A 13,745-nucleotide genomic window follows, 5' to 3' on the forward strand; every position below is an offset into this window, starting at 1 on the left:
AGTGATGGCCACCAACATGATTCTATCCCAGCAAAAATGCCCTCCACCAACAAATAGTCTATGTGTAAGATCACTCTGGAGCTGTGGGTGAAACCAGAATACTTCAGTGTTTCTATTTATCCCAGCTTGGTGTGTGGGGTTGCCCTGGAAAATTTCCCTAAGGCATAACTCAGCCAGATTTTGGGAATTAGTGACTGTGTGTGTGTGTGTGTGTGTGTGTGTGTGTGTCTAATAATATTCAGCCTGGAGTTCTGTGATTTTTAAAATGTAATAGTAAAAAATTTTATTTGGAAAGAAAAAATCATACAATCCACGTAATATCTTAGGTTTAAATTTAAAAAAACTGAAGGGAAGCAAAAATAATATAAAAACAGGGAGGGGGACAAAACAGAGACTCTGGAGGGGTCGTGGGATGAGGGATGGGCTAAATGGGGAAGGGGCATTAAGGAATCTACTCCTGAAATCATTGTTGCACTATATGCTAACTAATTTGGATGTAAATTTTAAAAATTAAAAAAAACAAAACTGGTCTCCAAACAGCCAGTGAAGGCCAGCTCCTCCAGGAAGCTGATTAAGTGGACTATAATTATTTATTCCCCATGCAATGAACAAAACAATACAAAAATTAAAATAAAATGGAGTCAAATAAAACTCTTAAATATAATAGAATGAGGAGGAGGAGGGCAGAGAAGGACTTCCTATCTATAATTTTACACTCCTGGAGGGGAGGCATTTTAAAGTTTCCAGGACCATGTCTGGCATATAAAAGAAATCCACAAATTCACAAATAATAATCTCAGAATTTTATCAGATCCTAGGAACTAATGAATACTATGGGGACTTCATTTTTTACATTCTTCTATCTCCTAATTTGTCTGAAAATGATTTTTTCCTTCTCAAATACAAAGGGAATAACTTTTTTAAGTTTATTTATTTTGAGAGAGAGAAAAAGCATGAGTGGGGGAGGGGCAGAGAGAGAGGGAGGAGAGAGCGAGAATCCCAAGCAGGCCCTGCACCAGCAGCGCAGAGGCCAATGCAGGGCTCAAGCTCACAAACCGTGAGATCATGACCTAAGTCCAAGTCAGACGCTTAACCAACTGAGCCACCCAGGCGCCCCAAAGGGGATAATGATTTTAAACACCAGAGCAGACTATTCCTCCTTCCTCAGTGAAGCATGGGTCACACACAGCCTTATGTTCCAGGTAAGTTAGTTACTCTGAGTGTTATTTTTCACTCTTCTAGCAGAGGAGATGGTTCTTCTGGATTATTCTGCCCAATGTCAAAACTGCCCCCTTCCCCAACTACTTCCCCTTACACTCTTAAGTGAATCCCCAAATAAGAAGGAGATGGTGTATGCAGAGAGGGGGTTGCTTTCTGGAATGCGAAGAACCAGGGGCTCAGAACTAGAAATCACACAAGGGTAGGATGTCTCTTCTTTCCAGAGGGTGAACACGGGCGCCACCTGGGTGGCTCAGTCACTTAAGCGACTTGGGCTCAGATCATGATCTCAAAGTTCATGAGTTTGAGCCCCATGTCGGGCTCTCTGCTATCAGCGCAGAGCCTGCTTGGGATCCTCTCCCTCTCTTTTCCCCTCCTCCACTTGCACACTTACTCTCTCACTCTCAAAAACAAACATTAAAAAAAAAATAAGGCTCTCCATCATTGGGACACCCGTCTGGTTCAGTAGGTAGAGCATGTGACTCTTCAACTTGGGGTTGAGTTTGAGCCCCATGTTGGGGGTAGAGTTTACTTTGAAGAAAAACACAATTTAAAAATAAAGCTACCCATCATCGAAGGGATGAAAACAAGTCAGTTAAAACACTTTCTGATTAATTAATCCTGGCCCTGTAATATCCCCGTGTCCATTAAAACCCTCCATAAATTGAGGTCGTATCACAGACCTGCCCCCTGGGATGTGCCCTAGCTGTGGGAGGTAAGCGCCGGAAGCCAGAGCAGAGGACATCTAGGGAAGAAGGTCTAGGATTGATATACTCTTTGTCTGGGTGGCCCAGGGCCATCTGCCACCCTTCTCTTGGTCTTAGGTGCAAATCTGGAGCAAAATCTCTTGAACTACAGAATCATTCACGTGCTCATCCTCGATATGGTCAATAAAATTTTACCACCACCAAGGTTACTGTCTGCCAGGAGCCCTGCTGGGGCCGGGCAACATAGAGGTAAGTATCAAGGGAGTTCAGAGCCTAGTTCAGGAAGACAGATATGGAAATACCCAGCCACGAGGCGGGGCATGAGACGTGTGCCCCAACAAAAAAGTGAAAGGTCCATGGGGACCTGAAAGAGCCACTGACTCAACCTGGTAGGAGGGCAAGAAATAATGGCAGGTTTCCCTGATAGAATAACCTTCAGCTGCCTTCAGAGAAAGGACTAGTTGTCCCGGGAGGCGATTTAGAGAAAGGCACTCCAGGCAGAGACAATAGTAGCAAGCTAAAGAAGATACTGCACCCGCTGAAGATCTTGAAAGTTGGAGTCAGAGAGTTTTGTGACCTTGGGCAGGCTTCTTAACCTCTCAAAAGCCTCAATTTCTTTAGCCATTGGAGAATTTACCACCTACCTTAAGGCATTGTTGTAAAAATTAGATAATGTAAGGGGTGCCTGGGTGGCTCAGTCGGTTAAGCGTCCGACTTCAGCTCAGGTCATGATCTTGCGGTTCACGAGTTCGAACCCTGCATTGGGCTCTGTGCTGACAGCTCAGAGTCTGGAGCCTGCTTCGAATTCTGTGTCTCCCTCTCTCTCTGCCCCTCTCCCGCTTGTGCTCTCTCTCTCTCCTTCAAAAATAAACATCAAAAAAATGTTAATTAAATAATGTAATGTTTGTAACACCAAGCAAGGCCTTGATAAAAAGGTAGCTACTATTATTATGCTTAGGGAAACGAAAATAGCTCCACAGGAGCTACAGAGTAGGGGGGGTTTGGGGAGTAGTAAAAGATCAGAGGGGCAAAAGTAACATCACGTTGGGACCGGCTGCCCAGGATGTCTGGATTTTCTTCAGAAGGAATGGACACCATCGAAGGAACACAAGAAGTGCATCAGTTTTATGTTTTAGAAAAACCACTCACACAGGCAGTTGGGTTAGAGGTCCTGTAAGGTGTCTTCCCCTGCTGGCTCCTCAAAGAGGCTGTATGTGGAGTGCTTACCATTTTGGCTTCTGCAGCAGCCCAGGTTGGGTTCCAATCTCAACTCACCATGACCTCACAAGCCCTCAGGCAAGTTAGGTCACTTCAGAGAAATGTGGCAAGGATTAATGGAGGTGATACAGTTCCTGGCACAGTGCCTGACACCTAGTAAGTACTCAGCAGTAATTATGGTTTCTGGCTCTAGGAGGCAGCAAGAGAATTCTCATTTGCCCCAGAACACTTGAGTAACTTTCCCAAGGAAACTCACGAAGCCTAGAAGTCAGGGGCTAACTGCCAGCCTGCTCATGCTTAGCCTATGGCCTGGGAAGGTTCAAAAAGGACTGAACACCCTGAGCCAGATCCTGGCCCCCTAGGGCACTGTATTATGTATCAGCTTCTGCCTGGACAGAAGATAGCTCTGTGTGCGTGCAGCTGAGCCCCACAAATGACACAGGCCTGTTGGGTCTTTTGTCTGGGTTACGAGGCACTGACCAGGAGCTTCAGGCACCACAAGAACAGCTTAACCTGGGCCAGGCCCACCTGATGCTGTGGTTTCCTCTTCCCAGTCAGGCCAGTCACCCAGAGACTTTCCATAATTTTGCCTATGCAAGTTTCATCACTAAAGGTCTTGGTTTTCTAAATTTTTTTTTTAAGGTTTATTCATTTCTCAGAGACAGAAACACAGAGCGTGAGCCGGGGGCGGGGGGGGGGGGGGGGGCAAGAGAGAGAGAGAGGGAGACCTAGAATCTGAAACAGGCTCCAGGCTCTGAGCTGCCTGCAGAGCCTGATGCGGGGCTCGAACTCATGGACCGTGAGATCATGACCTGAGCCAAAGACGGCCGCTTAACCGACTGAGCCACCCAGGTGCCCCGAAAGGTCTTGGTTTTCTTGTGCTGACTTGGTTCTTGTTGCCAGGAACACAGCAAATCTGCCTGGCCTCAGTCCCATTTAGCTAATGGGGGGTGAAGGTGTGCATGTGGGGTGGGGAGCTGAGTGGAACTGCCATCACCCCCAGGAAACTCCTGAGGGCAGGGTCCCTGCACACAGGCCTGTGTGTCCACGCCCTGAGGCGGCAGATACCAGGATGTTAGTGAGGCAGCTGAATACCCAAACCAGCTTAGGAAAGAGAAGAATGTTCACTCACTTCTCTAAAAATAAGGTTTCTATAAGCCTCACCAGCCTCACCCTACTGATGGTGGGAAGGAGAAACCCCACAGCTTTTAAGGGCATCAGAATTTTTTTTTAATGTTTTATTTTTGAGAGAGAGAGAGAGAGAGCAGGGGAGGGGTGGAGAGATAGGGAGACAGAGAATCCCAAGCAGGCTCTGCGCTGGCAGCACAGAGCCCGACAATGGGGCTCAAACCCACAACGTGAGATCGCGACCTGAGCAGAAATCAAGAGTTGGATGCTCAACCAACTGAGCCAACCAGGTGCCCCAGGCATCGGAAGCTTTGTTGGTGAGTTTTTAGGAATGGCTTATTGCTTTGGAGAGCCCCACATCCCAAAGGCTAGACTCAAGGGTACTCAGAGGCCTTCCATCTTTTTATGGGTCCAGATCCTGGAAACAGACTGTCTGGGTTTGAATCCTGGTTCCTCTGTGTACCAGCTTGATGGCCCTCAGTCTTAACCGCTCTAAATTCCAGTTTCTCATCTGTAAAATGGGTATGATAGTACCAACCTCACTGGGTGTTATAAAGATTAAATGGGTGAATACATGCAAAGCATGTATGTGCCTGGCACATAATGAGGGTTGTGATGGTTTTTATTTCTCTTCATTATACATGGCATTTCTTTGCCTGAAATGCCTTCTTCCTCAGCCTGGCCTAGTCATACATCTTGTTCTGGCACCCTGTGGGTCCCTTGCAGATGCTAAGCAGACACATGGGACCATTTCCCTGATTCTTCTCCATTCATGCAAGCTGAGAGTTGTATCCAAGGGTCCCACTCTGAGGCAAGTCCTGTTCCTACTTAGACACTGGAACGATTTGCTGTCCACGTCTGTCTGACTCACCTTAGGTGGTACTTTACGTAGCTGCTGTCAAACCAAATTCAAGGAGTGGGGGAGGGGGGATCACTGTCCTTGGGGATCTTGTAAACCAGTCTTAATTTTAAATGCACCAGGCCTTCATCCTGAGCAAGGCCACGTGGCCAGTTTGGCAGTGCTGTAGTTCAAGCACCAATCAAATGTTCACCTTTCTGAAGCCTTGCTCTTCTCTGGCTCTATCACAATGGTGCATGCCCACTAGAGAAAATAGATCCCTTCTACACACAGATCCTTCCTACACTAAACTTGGAGCTCCTTGGGTGCAGTGTCCGTGTTCTATGCCTCCTCAGTCTGTAAAACCTAGTGCAGGGCTGAAAATATAGGAGGCACTTGATATGCTGGGCACATAACTGGGATCACCAACAGTTTAGAAATTTGCTCTGCCTCAGGTGGAATGAGGTCCCAAAGCCTGAGCTTCACTCTTTTATTTACTTTTGAGAGAGAGAGACAGAGAAAGAGCACGGGAGGGGCGGAGAGAGGGAGAGAATCCCAAGCAGGTTCCGCACTGTCAGAATGGAGACTGATGTGGGGCTCGAACTCACAAAACCGTCAGATCATGACCTGAGTCGAGACCAATCGTCAGACACTTAACCCACTGAGCCACCCAGGTACCCCCTGGGCTTCAATCTTAAATCTACAACTCAGTCTCTTCCTAAATAGCAAGTTAGATAAAGAACTGACCTTTGTAAGGGGGGTTAACATTGCATTAGTCTGCATCTGAGGAGGGCAGGTTATAACGAAGCAAAGGAATGGAAAATGATCTCAGCTGTCTAAGCCTATCACTGCCTCCTATGTGAGTACCGGCCCAGCTCTGGGAACCAGGGAGGAAAGGAGCCCACACCTGGTCCTCTGCTGCCCTCTTGTGTTGCTTATTAAGAAGTTCCTGCAGGCTTGTCCTGCAGGGCCTGGAAAACACCCACTATCCTGTATCTCATGCCACCCCACCCCATGGCTGCAGTGTATTTGAGGATTAAAACTAGAAGCGAGAAAGACAACTGTGCCTGCCATTAGTTCAGACTAGGAAACAGACCACTGTCTTCCTAGGCAAAAAAGCCATAGCCTCGAAAATAGCTTTCCCCTTTAGGAACCCTGAATGTCCCTCCTTCAAAGAGATCTTCAAAGGATCTCTTGTGGAGCAAGAGAAACACTGACGTGCTTCCTATTTCAAATTCTAAAGCTAGCAATTAAGGGCATGATTTTGCATCAAAATTCTAGCCACCCACCCACGCTCAGGGCAGTATCACCTCATTTGTGTTAGCAGGGTTAAATAATCTGTGTAAAAGCCCTGTGAATAATATCTGGCAGTTAGTGCTATATAAGCATTTAAAAAAGAACTCAACAATGTGGCAGAGGTCACAGCACAGTGGAAAAACATGACCCATGTATTACTAACTGGACATGGTTTTGAGGTCTGGATCAGCAACTGGCTACAAGCCTCATACAAATTCTATCCGTATCTCAGTTCAAGTCCTGGACCCCTAATACCAGCCTCCTCAGTACTGTCTATAACCATCTAGCAAAGAAAATGATCAGTTCCCACATCTGTTTCCCTGAAGACCCAGCCCCTGTGGATTCAGAGGAAGCTGAGTATACATGTTGGTTTTGTTATGGTCCCTTCTCCAGTGATGGTGGCTCTGGGGGGAAAGAAACTAACAGGTTTCCAGTCAGCTCACCTCAGTCCTCTGATTGGGGCTGGCCTTTCCCTGTGGTTGTCCCTTACATTGTAATTGCTGCACCAAGGGCCTTTGTTCCTAACTCTGCCTTTCCCTTTTTCCTTCGGGCTTATAAACCTATTCAAGAAACAGGGAAGGTGGTGTGCAAGAAAGGACTGGGGCCTTATAGTAAAGATTGCCTAAACTCACTTGTTGCCCTCCTGGCCAATCTAAACAGGACAAACCCACATCCAGGCAGGAAGATCCATGGCATTTATGGAAACCAAGTAGTGCTCTCTGGTGGTCATGCCTGGAGTGGCAGCCAAAGTTGCCGTTAGTAGTGGTTGGGGCAACGTGTGTCAGAGGTAAGACTGGAGTCTGAGAGCTTTCAAATCCAGGCCCACTGTCTTATTCCTTCTTCAAACCCTCTTCTCCTTTGCTTTCTGGATACCACTTCCCTTGGATTCAGCTAAGTAGCCCCACTCTAAGCTGTCCTCTCTTGTTCCTTGAAGCTCAGTGGGGTGGCAGTGGAATGGAGCAGCAATGAAGAGAACACTGAAACAGGCTGGGCACTCCCATCCACCATGATCTCTGCCAGATCATCTTCCAAGGCATGTATACAAGAGAAAGGCCTGTGCCCAGGATCTGCCTCCCCCTGTGAAACTGCCCAAGGATACACAGAGCTATCTGGTAGGGCCAGCACTGTTACAGAACATATGTTATTGATCACTCAGTGTCTGTAGGGAAAAGGAAATGTTGGGGCATTTCTGCCTATTCGGGGGTGGCCATTTCAAGGCCAACAATGGCTGCTGGATTTCAAGTCATATCTAGGAAATAAAAGTCTCTCACAATCAGGGCTACAAATGACCCACTGGGGACTATAACCCTAGGTCACATTTGCACACTCCTCTACTGTGTGGGAACGAGAGAAAGGTGGGGGCCAGGACAGGGAGTGAAGCAGGGTAACCAACCCCAAGAGCCAATATGCCGAGTCCTTTGAGACCCCAAAAGCCTTAGACTAAGAACCAACAAACCACCCTGATGGATTGGTTCTTCCTTAGAATATGGAGGCCAGAAGTCTCATCACATTCCAAAGTCCACTCCTCCTAGGACTGACCATCTCTTTAGTTTTCACACCTGTGAAATGCGGATACTTGCTGCCTACATCACCCCGAGGAAGAGTGACCATGACAGGTAATCAGTCACTTAGCATTAAAGAACAAAAGGAACAAAATTCCGACTCTTGGTTATCAGTTCAGGTTTTGAGCTCAGGGTCATGAGTTCAAGTCCTGTGTGGGGCTCCCTGCCCAGCAGAGTCCACTTTTAGAAAGTCTTTCAAGAGCTGGACCAAGGGACTTCATAGTAGACAATCCTAGACCAACTCTAGCTTTTGCTAAACTTGACATTCATTCTGTAAAAGGCACTGATGGTCTTGGCCTGTGGGGTCCTGGGAATCTGCTCTCTTCTCATCACCTGTAGAGCAGTATTTGTTCCTAATTATATACTTGCTAATTTGTTAATTATGTTTTAATTATTACATAAACCTACGAATTGTGCAAAAATAATCTGTATAAAAACTAGATTGGGGAGGTAGGTGCCTGGATGGCTCAGTTAAGCGTCTGGCTCTTGGTTTTAGCTCAGGTTACGATCTCATGGTTCATGGGTTCGAGCCCCACACTGGGCTCTGTGCTGACAGCACAGTGTGCGCTTGGGATTCTGTCTCCCTCTCTCTCTCTCTGCCCCTCCCACGCTTGCTATCTAGCTTTCCAAAAAATAAAAATTAAGTTAAAAAAACAAAAACAAAACTAGACTGGGGGAGGCTGATTGTCTCAGTCAGTAGAGTTCATGACTTGATCTCGGGGTTGTGAGTTTGAGCCCCATGTTGGCTGTAGATTACTTAAAAAAAAAAAAAAAAAAAGAAAGAAAGAAAGAAAAGCTGTTGAGTTGCTTACAAAACTTGCTATTAAACTAGGTACACTTGAAACTACAAATACAGACTGGAGGAAAAAAATACAGACTGGAGAAGAGTAAATTATCTAGAATTCTCGAGTCCCAATTCCTTCACAATGCCTAAATTCTTTATGCATTTAGGAAGAAGTCCAAGCTGGGGCACCTGGCTGGCTCACTCAGTAGAGCATGCCACTCTTGATCTTACTAGGGCTGTGAGTTTGAGACCCATGTTGAGGGGTAGAGTTTCTTTAAAAAAAAAAAAAAAATTCCAAGCTAAAAATCGTAGGTGCATGCATCATGACTATTGTGAATGAAGGTCCTTGCCTAATTGTCCTCAATTTTAGTTTATTAACTGAACGTACGACAAGCTAACTTAAAGGTACAACTTTTCATACTTAACTTTTTGATTGTCAAACTACTTGTCCCAATCATATATAAAAGGGGCTTTCTTTTAAATTCCTGCTAGAATTTTGGTCCGCGAGAAAACACTGGCATGGGCCGACACAAGGAGTCAGTGCTTAAAGCTGCACTCCTCGCGAACTTCTTGTTGGGTAAGTTTTCCAGGAGCTAGGGGTGTAGGTGTAGGTGTGGGGGGGGGGGGAGGGGTGCGCACGCGTGTGTGTTGTTTTTGTGGGAGAGGGTGTCTGTGGGCATTTATTTTAGAGTAAATAACTTGTTTCCTTAGAAAGGCAACTTTTTAATTTCTCTATTTTTCCATCCCAGGGGAAACAGAAAGAATAGTCCTTTGGCCTCCACTCACCTGGAATAGATCAAATGACATCACAATTCCATCCCTCCATCGCAATGCAGCAGGTTATCCTGAAAATAAAAGACATCCAAACTCACCATGTCCCAGCCCTTCATCCTGTACAATTAACCCAGAGCCAAAACAGGGAGCTGGATGATCACTGGCTGGCTTTAAACATTCCATTAACACTGATAAAAATGTAAAGATGTGTTCCTATGTAAGCAATCGTGAAACATGAAAACTTGTTTACATAAATTTGGAAGACGTGAAATATACACTTTACAAATTCTTTATGCTCTCAAAATGGATTTACAACAGTATTACTTTACACAAGATCCTACTTTATACAATGTTTTGTTTAGGCAGCTTGTCATTTAACATTTCTATTACAAGTTATACGTGGAACCTCTGAGAGAGAGATGGGAGGCTTGAGGAGCCACATGCAAGGGACTGACGACAGGGGCGGAAGGTGTGAGGCCATCACTCTGGTGCTCAACTAGAAGCTGAGAAAGGACTCCAACTCGAATATGGAACTGATAAATAAAGGCACTGGCATCTTCACTGTTTTTCTCAGCTCTTCTTCCCAACAGGCAAAGTTTCATCAGAAGGGGGTGTGTTTTCTGCACCATTACGGCAAAGACCTTTTAATTCAGGCTGATGCCCAGCATAGACTAGCACAGTCAGTTGCTGACTGGCAATGGGTAATGATTCTTAAAATACTTGTTCAATTCTATCTCCTGTCACAGGTATGTAGCATCTCTAATCCCTTCCAGTCTGTGTTATATGGCAGGAAACCTAGGCAAGATTGAGCCCAGAACACCCATGGGCACTAAATACCAATCAATGCCTGATCCAAGCCAGAAGTGGGTCTTAATGGAATGCCAAATACCCACCAATACTATATATGAAATTAAGAAGAAGAAGAAAAAAAAAAAAAAAAGAGGCAGACACCCATTTCCAAAGGGCCTTCAGAGTTCAATGGAAAGTACAAGGCAAAACCAAGTTTTACCCTCTTCCAGGTAGGCATCCACTCTGTTCTCAGACTTATCCTGCACAAATACCCAAAGGGTAATGTTGCTTTTTATGGTGGGCAGAATAGCAAATTAAGTGAATCTCAGATACTTCTGCCAAAACATAAGACCTAAAATCTCATGATCTTTACACTTTTTTTTTTTTTTTTTTTTTTTTAAGCTCCATACGGCAGAATGAAGCAGGAAAACTCAGGCTTTTACCAACCTCCACCGCCATAGCCAGCATCTCTGGCTTTAGGCTAACCCTGAGATAGAACAAGGACTCCCACCTCCCAGGACACTGAAATGGAGTTGTAAATAAGTCCACCTCCTTTATGGCTAGTCCTCAAATCACACAATCTTTCTCCAGGCTAGACAGAGCCTACATACAAGCAAGCCCTTTCTTTATTCCATATAAGAAATCCCCTAGAGGCTGATTTGGAAAGAAAAATAGAAATACAACACACAGTCACCGGGATAAGGCAGGGCACCCATCCACCGTTCGGTGCCGAGTTCACTAGACTCCTTTACCCTCTTGGCTAGGGCTCCATCTAACAGCCCTTCCTCCTCACACCTCATGCAGCGGCAGGACTACGGAGGTGAAACAGCAGTTTCTCTGTGTGTCTTATCTTCTTTCTCTAGGTGCAGATGTTTCTCTAGGATGCAGGCCGGCTTCACAGCTCATACACAGTAAACATGGCTTTTCGGTAACATCACTTTGTAGTTGTTCTGAGTACTTAACAGAAGGTATCAATTAGAAAGTAAATGTACCTCTGTTCATTTACCACGTTAGCACACAAGGTAGGAGGAATATTAAAAGAGACTTGGAAGACACCACCCAGGCGTTGTCATTTACCAGCAGTAGAATTTGGGGCAACTGACACTCTAACTTCAGTATCATCATCCTTTATAAAAAGATCAGTGGTTCCCGCATGGGGGAAGGGGGGACAGCGCGGATGTTAAATACACACATTCCTGCCTTCTCCCCCTAACTCAGAGAGGCAGAGAATCTACCTCACTAAGAATGCTATTGTCAGGGATTGTGTACAACCCAAAGGTGAGGAAGAACTAGCAGGGGCATGGGAGGTGCACACCCAGATGGGCAAAAGCTCTCTAAAGGCAGAGGCTTCATTTTAGCCGCAGTGTCCCCTTTTAGCTTATATTCTCAATGGAACTGGGACAGTTGGCATCCTGTCCCAATGTCAAGGGGTTCTAAGAATTTGGATACTTAAAAAAGGCCACACCACTATTATTCCAGATTGTACTCTGGAGATTTCTTCTTCTCTGTTGGCCCCAGAATCCCCATCAGACAAGGAGAAACATCACAACAACTGTGGGAAAACTGCAGACAATTACAAGTCATTCTTACAAGAGATTTAATTATTTGAATTGCATAAAAGGGGGTAGTACATTTAAATCTCTGCTACATCACAGACTGCTGTTTTGTTGTTTTATTAAAGACCCACTAGTTCTACCCATCTCCAGGTTTATGGCTATAGAATGTGGGGGAAAATATTACTAACAGAAGGAGAAAAACCAAGCAAGAGTCTGCTCTGTTCACCAGAATGTCTTCTCCACGGCAGAACAGAGGCCTTTAAAAAAAGAAAAGGAAGGGAAAGGCTATGGACTACTGACAACCAGTAATAACAGCTAGAGTTGGAAAGAGACAGGGAAGGAAGTCAGGGACGCAGAGCCTGGGTGTCACAAGCTCTTGCTGTCCCTCAACCCATATTTTTGCAGCCTTCCGTGAGGATCATCTTCCTCAGATGCTCTTCTGACATCTTAACCCAAAACCCAGTTTCCCTGTCAATTCAAATATAACAAAGACTTCATTTCCACAAGGAAGACCGATTTGAGGATTGGAATGATTTGCCACCATTCTGAAAAGCTTATTTAAAAACAGCATGGCTTTAAAGACAAGTTCTATTCCATGGAGACTGGGTGGGGTTCTTTATTAGTGGAGACTGGAGGCACATGGCCCGCCAAACAGAGCAGGATACAAAAGAATCGTCCACTGCTACTGGGGCCTAGTTGGGCAGAGGCAAAAGCAAGCAACCCCCCTCTAGTTCTTCAAAGCCCACAAAGTAGAGGGGCAGGAGAAGCTGCAGTCTAATGGCTCTAAATAACCAGCATTTAGTGTTAAATTAGGACCAAGGATTTATTCCACAATATAAACTGCAACATTTGATACAAGCTACCAAAAAAATAAGGAGAGGAACGAAGGGGCAGGGAGAAAGCCAAAATACAGCTGTGGCAATGACTTACAGAGCAGTCTCTTTTCTACATCACTAGTTCATCAGTGACACTAGAAACTAGACATTCGTGTTCTGTACATCAACCAAATGCTAAAGCACCAACACACTGTTTGGAAGTTTGTTTTGTTTTGTTTTAATTCCAGCCACTGAAACCAACATAGAAGTTATTGCTTAGATAAATAAACCTAGTCTACCAGGAAAAGAAAAGTGGATAAAGAAACAAACAAAAAACCCCAAAAGTGAAAAACTTAAGTTCCCCAAAATGGCAACAGAGTAAACAAGAGAGAAATTCCTCAAATGAGGATTTACTGGAATTTCTGGTGCCCTTCTGGGCACTGAAACTGAGTTGGACTCTTAAGCCGGTAAATCCCAGACAGAGGTAAGATTTTAATGCTGTACATGAAAAGGTGCAAGCTCTAATGCCTTCCAAATTGGTGGAAACCCCTGCAAAAAAACAGTCAGCATTTCAAACCTCAACAACCACAAACAGCTCTTAAGGAAAAAAATACAAAAAGTGTCAAAAATTTTTTTAGTTGTTTTTTTCTTTTTTTCAAAGAGTTCTGGAAAAATGATCCCGTAAGGAATAGAAATAGCACCGTTTACAGGCTGGTTTGAATACCAGTCCTGTAGCTTTGCTGAGAAATTGAAGAAATCTTCTTGGTTGGAGTCCTGAATTACGTTAAGTGGTTGGGGGCGGGGGGGTGTTGTGTGTGTGTGTGTCTGTCTGTGTGTGTGTGTGTGTGTGTGTGCGTGTGTTTTATTTTCGGCTTGGTGCGTCCTTCACAGTACAGCGCACACAGATGTAGTCTTCTTTCTCTGCCATCTCTGGAGAAACACCAACACAGACCTGATGAAACCACTGATTGCAGCTGCCATCACACTGGACCCAGTCCACCTGGTTACAAAGAGCAGGGAGATGGGGTTTTCAGAGGAAAAAATGTGATTCAAAATTGGG

At 45.1% G+C, this 13,745-nt stretch overlaps 1 protein-coding gene across 2 annotated transcripts in view; it reads right to left on the minus strand.

Annotated features, from left to right (window-relative positions):
* Positions 1-9,409: 9,409 nt before the first annotated feature.
* Positions 9,410-13,745, minus strand: part of KDM5B (lysine demethylase 5B) — an 80,687-nt gene continuing 76,351 nt past the window's right edge. Inside the window, exon 27 of one of the 2 annotated variants that reach the window (XM_049634373.1) lies at positions 9,410-9,596. In XM_049634373.1, coding sequence (XP_049490330.1) covers positions 9,558-9,596 — 39 coding nt within the window. In that variant the 3' untranslated portion in view covers positions 9,410-9,557. Of the gene's footprint in view, positions 9,597-9,798; positions 13,686-13,745 lie in introns of those variants that run through there. The other variant, XM_049634372.1, reaches the window with a different exon arrangement.

Source organism: Panthera uncia, chromosome F1, assembly GCF_023721935.1.
Source record: "Panthera uncia isolate 11264 chromosome F1, Puncia_PCG_1.0, whole genome shotgun sequence".
Taxonomy (NCBI): domain Eukaryota; kingdom Metazoa; phylum Chordata; class Mammalia; order Carnivora; family Felidae; genus Panthera; species Panthera uncia.